The sequence below is a fragment of the Mytilus galloprovincialis genome, chromosome 8 (assembly GCF_965363235.1).
Source record: "Mytilus galloprovincialis chromosome 8, xbMytGall1.hap1.1, whole genome shotgun sequence".
NCBI lineage: Eukaryota > Metazoa > Mollusca > Bivalvia > Mytilida > Mytilidae > Mytilus > Mytilus galloprovincialis.
The window spans coordinates 78664254-78678164 of NC_134845.1; the positions used below are offsets into that span (position 1 = coordinate 78664254).

At 32.2% G+C, this 13911-nt stretch overlaps 1 protein-coding gene across 1 annotated transcript in view; it reads left to right on the top strand.

Moving 5' to 3' along the window:
* Nucleotides 1-10948: 10948 nt before the first annotated feature.
* The window catches only part of LOC143042635 (uncharacterized), a 41208-nt gene continuing 38245 nt past the window's right edge, over nucleotides 10949-13911 (top strand). The window contains exons 1-3 of the mRNA XM_076215043.1: nucleotides 10949-11042; nucleotides 11664-11712; nucleotides 13567-13659. Of these exons, the coding sequence (XP_076071158.1) occupies nucleotides 11677-11712; nucleotides 13567-13659 (129 nt within the window). The 5' untranslated portion in view covers nucleotides 10949-11042; nucleotides 11664-11676. The remainder of the gene's footprint in view (nucleotides 11043-11663; nucleotides 11713-13566; nucleotides 13660-13911) is intronic.

A 13911-nucleotide genomic window follows, 5' to 3' on the forward strand; every position in this document is an offset into this window, starting at 1 on the left:
TTTGTGCTGTAGCATCTCTGTTCTGGATTAGGAAGAGGGTTGACCAATCATAAACATTTTTAAACCTACCACATTCTCGGTCTGTCCTAAGCCAGAAGCACGGGGTGGGGTCTTATCCTATATAAAGGTATATACAGATGTGTCGCTGGAATGAGTTTTTTTTTTATCATCAAATGCATCAATGGGTTGCGATTTTACCAAAGTAATATGTCAATTGGTCAATAATTTTCATCTTTTGATTAGATTTTTGTATAAATGTTGTTTTATCGTTTAAATTCAAGTCAGGATTTAAAAAAAAATAAATATGTGATAACTGAGGAATATATGAATGGGTTATGATTTTCCCTTGAAATATGTTTATTGGTCAGGATTTCACAAGACTGCAATATACATGTATGAAGGGGGGGGGGGGGGGGGGGTGGGGTGGAATCCCAGCTGCACATCTGTATCCATAAATCCATGTTGAGACCACCCAAATACCCACCCCGGTGGCCAAGAGCATGCACTTGATAAGTGGTTGTCATTGATTTATGTCTGTCATAATGGTATTTCGTAAATTATATTGTTTACATTCTGCCGTAAGCATGGTAAGTGTTCTCGTTTGAATTTTTTTTAATTGTTCATGCAGAACCGTTTATTGCTAACTGTACGGTAAAAGTTTTTTTTAATGAATGAGGGTTTTAACGTGGCTTATATTTGCTTTTCTTCTTCTTGAGATCTAGTATATAGTTGACTTATTTTATAACTAATGTAATTTAAATATTTATTTAATATCGGTTTAGAATTAGCTTCTCTTATTGGATAACAAGAGGCCACACGATATTCTTTATTCTTCAGTAATAATTTCCATCGGTCCAGAAAACTGGTCGTTAACAGATGTTTCAATGTTAATGGCCGGTGGGGCGTGGTTTCTCTGTCTAAGAGATGTCCCTATGATTAAAATGTATTTTCTTTTCAATTTTATATTGAAGTCGTTGAATTCTTTAATAACCATAATATTTTCTCGGGAATTATGAATTATAGAAACTTTATTTGTATTCCTATACTGAAAAATTGCACTTAAATGAATGACAGTGACTTAAAGTTATCACTATGACTGGTCTTCTATCTTTCCTATAGAAATAAGTCGAGTTTGCTTTGAACATTTTGCATTTATGTATGTGTATATTCAAAAACATGGTTCCTCAATGAAATAAACATAATAGTCATTAAAGAACTGGTCATTATCGTGATTCAAAGACTGCCTGTAGGACAGTGGGATTGACTGCGACAGCGAAAATGCCCTCGCCTATTACTCAGTACTTATCGCTCTCTTAGTCTACACCACTGTTCTGTAGGCAGTTAATGATGATCCGTTTTTATGCCCAACCTACGATAGTAGAGGGGCATTATGTTTTCTGGTCTGTGCCTCCGTTCGTCCGTCCGTCCGTCTGTGCCTCCGTTCGTCCGTCCGGTTAAAGTTTTTGGTCGAGGTAGTTTTTGATGAAGCTGAAGTCCAATCAACTTGAAACTTAATACACATGTTCCCCATGATATGATCTTTCTAATTTTAATGCCAAATTATAGTTTTGACCCCAATTTCATGGTCCACTGAACATAAAAAATGATAGTGGGAGTGGGGCATCCGTGTACTATGGACACATTCTTGTTAAATATTAAAGTAATACAGGACCTTCTAAAATTCAAACTGACCACACGCACGATACACGCACGCATGATACACGCACGGTGAATGCACGATACACGCACGGTACACGCACGATACACGATACACGCACGATGAGCGATGAGCGTTACACGGAGGATTAACGCAAAATGAATGATGAATGATGAACGCACGATACACGCACGATGCACGATGAATGATAAATACACGATACACGCACGATACACGCACGATACACTCACGCACGATACACGCACGTTGAATGATTCATTGATGAATGAACAACGAACGCTTTTTACACGATTCTCAAAGCTATTTTATTTAGAATAGTATTTAAAATCAATATGCATTTTAATTAAAGGCACTACTTGTAGCTGTTTTGCTGATACCAGCATAATAGATAATATGCTATTTTGCCAGCTCAGATTCAAATAACTTAATTAAAGTCGGCTATTTATAGGCACCGGAAATGTTTGTGAACTTGGACAGAAGCTCCTAACAATCAAAATATAGTGTCTTGATTTTGTTCAGCCTGAGAGTTCAAGTTTACGACAAACGAAGGCGAGACATTGTGTTCCGCGAAACCCTTACTAATTTTATTTCATACAGTTAAAAATCTTAATTTTATTTTTATGCATACAATGTCTGACGCATTATATCTACAGATAGTGACTGGTTCTAGAAATTATTTCAACTACATGTTTGGTATAATTGATTGCAATAAATAAATGTAAGAAATTCAGACATATTTTCAAACATCCTGACACTTCAAATTTCTAGGAGGTGAGATTCACGGGATTTTACCTAAAACTCTTTGGGGAAATGCAATTTTTAATTCCAATCGGTAATAGATATCCCAAGGTTTTTTTCAAATGCATGTCTAATTTGATGAGATTTGAAAAATCGATCTGAATGGTAGTTAAAATTATTCAGTGCAATCATTTTGTGTCCGTTGTTGTCTTTCATACATATCAATTGTTTGCTGTTCGTAATATGTTGTTTATGGCAGTCAGGTCTCGCGATCGGTGTCCAAATTTAAGGTAGATTCATGGTATACCGCCAACTTGTATTGAACAATCACAGTAAAAAATCGGTCTAGTTATTTACCTAAATCTGCAAATTTGGAGACAGATTTGCAATTTGATGGTTAGACTGTTTAATAATATAAAGAAAACTTGGCAATTTATTGTATAATTCAAAATAATTAAACAAAATTAATATCATTTTATTTTGCTTTTTGAATCATTTTTTTCAAATGAGCCATTTAAGGGAAGATAACTCTTTTAGTAAAAAATTTATACTGGACAGATAGGGAATTTTTTTCTTTTTACTTGTAGCAAGAAAACAAGTTCGGTGACACCATTTTTTCTTTTTATTTTCTTAAAACATATTACAAAACCTATCTTTTCAAAATTTATTTCAAAATTCTATCTCATAGATTATTTTTTATGCACAAAATTGTGTTTTTCCATTAACAATGTAACCAAATTTAGGCAATTTTCAACGACCCATAGCTTGAAAAATAGCACGGTGACCCCTACTTTTTATTATATTTTTGAAAAGAGCATATTAAAATCTTCATTCTGGCTAAGTATAAGAAAATTCTGTCTCAAAAAAGATTTACTTATGATCTACCTTAAGCCCCCAATAAGGTAAATTAATGATCATTTTGGGCTATTTTTCTCAAAGCAAACATTATTTTCCTTCCTAATAAAAAAAACAGCTTAACAATTTTCTATATTTTTTCATTAAATCATAAACCGATGCATATTAAATGATTTTTAAAAAATGTTTAAAAATATTTTTATGGTAAATATATCTAAATGTCAGGGTAATTTTCTTCTCCAACTAATTATTTTTTTCATTTTTTAGGGTAATATTGATATCAGTTATGTAATTTGACACGTGTCTTATAGTTCAGTGATTTTCGGAAAAAATAACGAAAACCGGCACAAGCATTGTTCAATTATTATTTGTGATCTTTAATGATTAAATTTAAATATATGCATTAAATATCAATCTCTATCTAGATAAGAAATTTGTTTACATTGTACATCACTCTTTTAGTCCTTAGTAGCATATTATAACTCATTAGTGCACTTGGGAGTCCTTAGCCGTGTTTAGACGCATCATTTTCTGCTCTTTGGTTAGATTGTTGTCTCTTTGACACATTCTCCATTTCAATCCTCCATTTTATTCAATTAGTTGTGATTCTCTTTATCTCTCTGTTTGATGTTTTGTGCGGACAAAAACAATTCGCAGAATTAATCTTTCTTTTAGAATTTTAACATTTTTTTTTTCGAGATTTAACCATTTTAATTTAGCTTAAGAGCATGTCTCCTCTTTTTAGAAATTTGGCTTGATACCGTATGGAGATTTTTGTTCCAACTATTATGAAAAAATTAAAGACTTTTTTTAACTAGATAAATATTTAACAAAAATACCGTTTTTTCTTAAATCAATTTCTTTTAACAAAAATCAATTATTAACAAAGAATTGTTACACAAATGTAGTAACAACCCAATTTTGTAATGAAGATAATCCTTATCTTTACCGAAATCTGCATATCTTTATATTTTGAAACTTAAAATGTTACGGGTGTCTGCGCAAAGGACAGAAATGTCCAAGAAACCGAAATATTAAGTAAATGTCGAATAATTCAAACCCATTTGTCTTTTAAATTTAGCACATGAAGATATAATTTTTAGCACATATACATTTGTACACATGTACAAATTGATTTTGTAAAAAGAATCAGTCGGTCTAAAACTGTATCGCATGCCCATAATTGTCCTAAAGCTTTAAATGTCAGATCATGAGGGTCTGAATGGGGATTCATTATTTCTGTATTTTAGTTTAGGCCATTTGGTTTTATAATTCGTTTTACCTTTTGCCGATCATTCTTTATTCCATATATTCTAGTACCTCATCATTTTCTTTTCTATATATTTGTCTGGTTGTTTTCTGTATTCTTTATTTTTTTTTGTCTATAATTTCCTTCTATAAACCACCATCCTTACCCTCATGTATAATGGAAGACGATAAACATTGTAGTATACATACCACCCGTTGTCACTTTCACCTGACATACAAATCACATATTGTTATTACCGCCCGTTATTTACACCTGGACACAGGACTTATGATATATATATATTACGTAATAATAACGGATATAGTAGATTCAGTAGAATATAACATGTATCAACGCACTCTGACTTGTTAAATGTATTTTGAACTAACAATTGTTAATAATATTTTTAGTTATTTTAAAACTAAGAATGAAAATCAGGAATATTTCAAAGAGACAACAACCCGAAAAAAACAATTGACAGCCAAAGGCCACCAGTTATATTTGCTAATGTTTTAGTTTCGAATAAGGCAAAAGCCATTCGGTATTTTCAGAAAATCTCTCAACGGATAATGAGAATTTAGCGATTTTGACTTGCTAACAGCCCTAGCATGGTCTCTCAACATTGCATAATTTAAGAGCCTATATCAATTAAGGGATATGCTCTACCTAGCTTTGTGGCTTCTTTATATTTATACCAAAATTGAGTTCAAGGCAGTATTTTGTTGAAGAGGACTATTACCCAAAGTTCAACATGCGAGAACAAGTTTCATTTCCCTTATTGTTTTTAGTGATGTGACTAATCATTCGAGGTTACGCCACGGAAATATATCTTAAATGAGAAGGTGCATCTGGGTGCATCCCTAAAAAACAAATTTTAAAAAATCTATATATATATAAAATGACGAGTATTCGTCAATCAAACAGCAATCCAACATATCAATATAAACACAAGAAAGTTACCTGACATCTAGAATAAGAGGTTTAAGCATACATGTACCCCGCGCTGGTATCAACTTACTGAGTTGTGAGTAAAATTCAATATACATGTAGGACTGTGAAATGAGAAATACACGAAAGATTTGTTTTTATACGTACGATTGAGTATCATTCCCTAAATACATACGGGTCCACAAACTTTTCTTATGAATATAATAATGGTAAATGAGGATCTCATTAGGGGAACAAATTAAGTAAAGATACATGTAGAAGCAAGAATGATTTCCACATTCAAAACATCAAATAGGACGATCTCTCAATAAGAACGCAGCAAATTGAACTGTAACATCCATAGGCAATAACACTATAGTAAATGCTTTATATACTGACATTGAAACAATTATACTGCTCATAATAATTGCACATATGTAGACTTTAATTGAGGTATCCCGCGTTATATAAACCATCGCACACCATTGCGCCAAAGTCTGCTGGTCTGCGCCGAAGTGTGCTGAGCTATTATTTCATTATTCGACCCAATGTAAAGCAAAACGAATAATACCGTTTTGAGCTATAAAACCAAGGCAACCCTTTATACTAGTCAAAAATTGCCTGGTCTTGATAGATGCATACGAAACTTCAATTAATTGTTTGTATTTTGCAATCTATAATATCCGATAAAAATGAACAAAAAATGGATAAAAACTACCGATTTTTCTATGAAACAAAATTTATCCTTATTGGAGTCTTTGTCATATGGATTCATAAAGGACAAAAAATGTCCTCAGTTACAGAACAAAAAACACCCCATTGTAAAAAAAACACGGGTGCGTCTAAAGTTTCATAGAAAAATCGGTAGTTTTTATCCATTTTTTGTTCATGATGGGATTGTAAATCAATTAACCGTCTTACACGTGTCAAATTACATAACTGATTACACGGGAATCCTCCTATCTGTTGTGTTAACGTTTAATCGACAAGATCGGTAAAGATGGATACTGATATAAAATGAATAGTTGTTGAAAAAAAATTCAGAATGAAGAAGTATTTTTTCAAGTGTATTTTGTAAATATTTCAAGTAAATAATAAATTTGTCAACAGAGCAATACATCTAATGTCGGTTTTGAAAAGACCGCATACAAATTCTGCGTTCGTATTTTGGTATCACTTCGTCGTCGTCCGTCGTCAGCTTGACTTGTTCGTGGAGCGTTTTAACAAATTCTGGTATACTTTGTTGTTTCCAGTTAATCGCCATTTTGAATACATGTTTTATAGATTCGCAAATGATTCTTGTCCACAAATGAACATGTTGAAGCTGGTTACGAGGTTTCAATACATATTCTTACAACCGTTCTTTAAGTTTTTGAAAATACGTGTTGAAGTTTTGATAACAAGAAAAAGATGTGGTATGATTGGGGATGAGACAAGTCATCGCAAGAAATAAAATGACACAGAAGTTTTCACCATAAGTCACCCCACGGCCTTCAACAGTGAGTAATGAACATACCACAGTCATTAAATTTATTTCATAGATTATCTCATACAATATGTTAAAACAGACACTTTGTTAAAAAAAATCGTAAAGGTTCTGCGGAACCCAGTGTCTCGCCTATTCTTTCTGTTAATTGTATGCTCAACAAAAACGAGAAAATAAATCAATAAAATATTCCTGTTGATACTATCTTTTGATTGAAAAAAGCTTCTGTCCAAGTTTGGTAAAAACCCAGGACAGTTTATGAATCTAATAAATATTTAAAAACTTCTTGATTCTGTCTTATGATTATAAAAAAGCTTCTGTCCAAGTTTAATAGAAATCCAGGATAGTTTAAGAAACGGTTATTAAAATTTCAAAAACTTTAACCACAGAGTGAATATTTGTAGACGCCGCCGACGCCGACGGAATGTAGGATCGCTTAGTCTCGCCTTTTCGACTAAAGTCTAAGACTCGTCAAAAAACATACAAATCAGATTTCCTTCTGACATACGGGCGCACTACGCTTTTTTATACGCCCGTCAACATTTTGACGGGACGTTTTATGGTATACAAATGTCCGGCGTCCGTCCGTCCGCCGGGCGTCCACATGTCGCACTGTAACTTGAGAACCGCTTATCCATTTCATGAAACTTAACATATAGTTGTTTCTTATGATGGTTTTCGGAATTTACTCATATTTTTAGTGAAACCATTTGTATATACACGTATCTTTGTCAGAATTAAAATAAAAACGAAACACTTATAAATATATATGTTGGCGCACATAAAAGTCGTGCTCCTATGGCAAACAATTTTGTTGGGAAGGAAATAAAACAACAGCAAAATTATTTGTCCTTTTTATTATTTTGAATAAGAACAACACATTTAATTATAAATATTTGAAGCATAAATATTTTCGATACAATTGTTTTAAATTACTTGAAATAAAAAAAGATCGTGATTGTTTAATCAGTTGCTATGTTATTTGGCACATGTCAATCGGTTCATTGATTTTCGGCATGTCAAAGAAAAAACGGCACGTGTCTCAATAATGTTGAATATCTCGTTTATTTATGATTATTTTCTGTAAAATTTGAAATTTATGCATTAAATATCAATCTCTAACATGATATATAAACATAATACATATAACAGCCGTGACTCATTCTAGTCCTTAGTGGAATTGTATAGCCAAGGCCTTAGTGCACCAAGGAATCCTTAGCAGTGTTTAGACGTACCGAACAAAACATCCGCCATTCTTTAATAATCATAGACGGTTAACAACTACATGTAGTCTGATTCCCAGCCGTCATTGAAATTCTTGACAATACCTTAATATTTTTATATTCCGAAGGCATACTAAATGTTTTACAAAGGGGACCAACTTAGTCAGTAACAAGATTATATCTTAAACTTGTAAATTCAATTTCAAGTTTTTAAAGGTTCCTCAAGTTAAAATAATACATGATATATTTGCCTGATCTTATATTTGTTTAATTAAAATAATGCCTTCAAATACATATAATGTTTATTTTTATTCAATTTTCCACAAAACATTTTAGCTTAGTTTAAATGAAATTCAGAAGAGAGAATTCAAACACTGTTGAAGAGAATATACATATTCGTGTTAATTCGCCTCAGTTTAATTTGTTAATTCAAATTTGACATTTAACATTTTAATCCGCAATCCACATTTACCCGACAATCTTGTATATTGTATTTTCTCAATGGAATAACATAACGTGCATGTGACCATCAGAAACTAAGACAAAAATGATATTTATAATGGTATTTATCAAATATTTGAAAATATCTTAGTAGCATATAAATTTGCCAAATAAGCGAAGAATTATAATCTAGCCTAGTTCAACCAAGGATTTGTATAGTTTCTTTTCAATAAAATATTGTTGGTGTTTTTGGCGACTATAGCAGCAACATTGCCGTTATTAAAAATAAAAATATAAAATTTTCGCTATCTGATAATTATAGGTTAAAATGTTCATTAAAATGTATAATATTTCTCTTAAAACTACATATAATGGGCATTTTAGAATGACATGAAGTTCATCTTCTATAGTGGAGCTACAACACATGTCATCTCGTGGAGTTCTTTTCTTTCATACTTTCCAGTTTCGATTTTTTTAGTGGAGCTTCCCCACATTTAAATTTTGCAAAAGCACATTTGTTTTTAATTGACAGAATATATTTAACAAATAACAATTGACCAACAGTATTTTTTTAAGTCCATTTTCGCTCAGTTGAACAGAAATTCCAATTTTAATGTCGTAGAAATGTCAATATCATGTTATTGTTTGTACGTACAACATGTATCATTATATAAAGAAGTGTCAGTCCCAGCCAAGATTCACTGAATAACCACGAAATATTTACAGATGATAAAATATTTACACAAATGTAATAAATCTGTATGAACGTTATGTGCGTTGAAGTTAATTAAGTGTTCACAAGAAAGTAAGTATGACTGTAAATTTTATTTAAGTCGGAACATACACATACACACACACTATATATTTTAAGACTCTTCTACAACGAAATTTGTTTTACATGCACACGTATAAAAATTGCGGTTGTTATCCACGCAATCATAGGTTTGAACGTAGTTTTCAATTTAGACTCGTTTATATTTTTTCGTTTGGGGTTGTATCATATTTTCCCCTCGGTTTATATGATCCGTTCATCCTACATTGACTCTTAAAATTCAAGAGTCTATCTAAAAAATGAGGATACTTTTTCAAAAAAAGAGGGTACTTTTTATATGGCCTTCCAAATACCGTTTCGATCCCTAACATCACTGAAGAGACATCTATTGTCGAAATCAGCATCTGTTGTAATAAAAAAATATTGACACCGTATGTTAGTGGCATAGCATCGTGGCCACAAGTTAATTTTTTTCTGTTTAGTATTAAATTTATATTAAGATCCATTTATTACATCTTGTGATCAATTTTATTTGGCAATCGCTGATGGTCAAATGCGTTTTGTTTAAATATACTTTTTCACTTTTTTGGTCTTTTGGAAAATGTTGTTTGTGCTGTTTTTAGACCCTTCTACAACGAAATTTGTTTTACAAGCACACGTATAAAAATTTCGGTTTTTATCCAACGCAATCATAGGTTTGAACGTAGTTTTCAATTTAGACTCGTTTATATATACATGTATATACTTTTATACTTAACCGTGAGAAAAAATATAAGCTTTGGTGAGCTCTATAACCGACTATCATATAAAAACCGCAATGTATGAACGTTACACAATTAGAGATGAACGTTTGACAAATGCACATTATCTGATATACACAGTTATACACGATTGATGAACGCACGATACACGGTTAAGAATGAATGATTGATGAACGCACGATACACGCACGATACACGGTTAAGAATGAATGATTGATGAGCGCACGATACACGCACGATACACGCACGATACACGATTAAGAATACACGATGCACGCACGTTACACGGAAAATACACGGAACGATGAATGATGAACGCACGATTGGCACACGCACGATACACGCACGATGCACGCACGCAACACGCACGATACACGATGAACGCACGGAATAATGGTCAGTTTGAATTTTAGAAGGTCTGTATGTATTCCTCTCATATTAAACTTTATAATATTCGTTTAGATGTTATTACGTAATTCACACAAATGTGAGATTTTTTTTTATACAATTTGGAGTTAAACTTTTCAGTTAAAAATTTATCTGATGAAGAAAAGTTGATTTTTTATACTCAATCCATCAACATCATTACAAGTAAATAAATTAGGGTCTTACATCAAAAAGTCATTAGAACTGAGTACAAGAAACACTGGACTATTTGCTCTATGTAGTTGAATGATTGTGTATATATATTTGAATTTAAGTTCTATTGTTTATCTATTTATTATGTCACAAACTTAATATTTAAAGTTGATACGGCAACACATATTGGAATTCTAATAAACCAGGAAGGATATACTTGACGACATTGTCGTTTGTGATATAAAAAAAAAAGATTGCCATTTTTGTAAAAACAAAACATTCAAATCAAAGGCGTGTTTAGGATAAATTACTAATGCTTAAGAACAGATTATGGTAAGCTTTAATTGGAATGATAATAATAAAAAAAAATGTCTCATTTCTAAAGTAAAATGTATTGGAAGTAGTTAAATGAAGAACTTTGATATTACGTGAATATTTCTGTATTGGCCTTGTTTTTGGTCCGAGGCTTGCTGTTTTGGCCTGAATTATAATTCTAAAATGCCCTGTACCAAGTCAGGGAAATGGCCATTGTTATATTATAGTTTGTTTCTGTGTGTGTTACATGTTAATGTTGTGTTTCTGTTCTGTCGTAGTTCTCTTATATTTAATGCATTTCCCTCAGTTTTTGTATGTAACCCGGATTTGTTTTTATCGATTTATGAATTTCGAATAGCGGTATACTACTGTTGTCTTTATTTAATATCAACAATTTTGAAGGCAATATAAATTGCGAAAGAACATTTGGGCATACGTCTAATAGGTAGTAATACATCAAATACAACACAAGGGCAGTTATACATGAACACAGAATGAGAGCACATTCCTGCCCATCATCAGGTGTCGTGATGATACAGACTTAAATTAATTACGTTCCAACTGACTTTTCATTTAGATAATTGCAGAACCAACTTTAATTTCAATTTTAACTTCGTATATGTTTGCTTTTTATTACAGTTAGCCTATTTATATGGATGTTGACGCAGATGTTGAGAGTTTAAATAGTGTAAGTAACAATCTTCTCCTCATTTGATAAAAGTTACAATTTCGATTAATTTCTTTTTTCGAGTTCATTTTAAACATACGATGAGTGACAAATGCTTATGAAATCCAAAGTGAATAGCGCTATGAGTTAGAACTATAGACTCTAAAGAGCCTGTGTCGCCTACCTTGGTCTATGTGCATATTAAACAAATGTCAAAGATGGATTCATGACAAAAATGTGTTTTGGTGATGGTCATGTGTTTGTAGATATTACTATACTGAACACTCTTGCTGTTAACAATATATCTATCTATAATGCACTTTGTCCAGTAGTTAAAGAGAAAAGCATATGGTAAAAATTTACCAAAAAATACAAAATTTACGAAAATAGTTAAAATTGAGTATAAAGGGCAATAACTCCTTAAGGGGTCAATGGACCTTATGGTCATGTTTGACTTATTTGTAGATACTACTTTGCTGTACATTATTGCTGCTCACAGTTTATCTCTATCTATAATAATATTCAAGATAATAACCAAAAAACGGCAAAATTTCTTTAAAATTACCAATTCAAGGGGAGCAACCCATCAATCGGTTGTCCGATTCATCTAAAAATTTCAGTGCAGATAGATGTTGACTAACCAATATTACCCCATTTTAGATTTGCTCTAAATGCTTTGGTCTCAGAATTATAAGCCAAAATCTACATTTTACCCCTATGTTCTATTTTAGCCATGGCGGCCATCTTGGTTAGCTGGCCGGGTCATCGGACACATTTTTTTAACTAGATACCCCAATGATGATTATGGCCAAGATTAGTTAAATTTGGCCCGGTAGTTTTAGAAGAGAAGATTTTTGTAAAAGATAACACACGACGCCGGACGACGGACGCCAAGTTATGAGAAAGGCTGTTTTATTTCGATACCTTATTTAATTCAAACATGTTGCGACAAGTTTCCGAAAAAATGTTCAAGCCTTATACGTTATATGTAACACTATCATTCAAGTCATCGACTTCAAAACATTATCGTTTAATTGTTATTGTTGTTGTCTTCGTTATTTTGTAAGAATCTCACGACTTTTCAAAAAGATTATACTGTGGATTCATTTATTTTCGTAGGTACCAAATTTAGTGGATTGCGGAAAAGTTACCTTTTCGTGGATAGTTGATTTTGTGGTTTTGCTAAATAGTCTGCATACAACCGGATAAAAATGTGTGTCGTTCATCATTTTAATTCGTGCTTTACGTACCAACGAAACCCGCGAAAACTAGAATCCAACGAATAAATATGATTCAACAGTAATCAGATGTTCAAAATTTTATTTGAAAACTATTTTGATTTCACAATTCGAAAAATCTATTTGGGAAGACAGAACAAACTTATACGTTGTTTGGCAAAACTTGCATGATGTACCTGTGTATCCATATAAGCAAAGTATATCTATTAAACAAAAGAGGGATCAAAGATACCAGAGGAACTTTCAAACTCATAGATCGAAAACATAAAGACAACACCAAGCTGAATAAGAAAAAGACAAACAGACAAAACATACAAGACACAACATAGAAAACTTGAGACAAAGCAACACCAACCCGACCAAAAACTGGGGTGATCTCATGTGCTCAGAAATGGTAGACAGATTCTGCTCCACATGTGGCAAACGACGTGTTGCTCATATTATTGCAAAATTTTTATAATCAGATGATGAAGATGTTAATCTTTTTTTTTTAATATAACAACAAGTTTCATTAGCATGCAATTTCATACAAGCAATCACACATTCAAATGAATGTTAAAATTTGAAAAAGTTTTGTCAATTACGTTTTGGTTTATTTATAATTAAAATATATTTGCTCTTTTTTATATAAATAAAGGAGCTGATTGAGGCTGTGAAGAGTGGTAACCTAGACGGAGTGAAAAAATGCCTCCAGAAAGGAGCACTGCTTAATTATGTTGACCAATCCGATGTAAGTTTAATTTTCATCCATTGAAAAAACAAAGTAAGATTAATTTTATATAAAACTAACATTGCACTATCAAAAAAACCGCACAATGCATTTGATTAACGTTTTCAAGAAAACTTGAGTCATATCAGCTTACGAAACGATTAGAAAACAACTGTCACAATCCTGACTTGAATGATAAAAGCATCAATACGAAAATGGTGATCGAGTTGAACCTGGTTTTATATCTAGCTAAACCGCCCACTTGACAACATT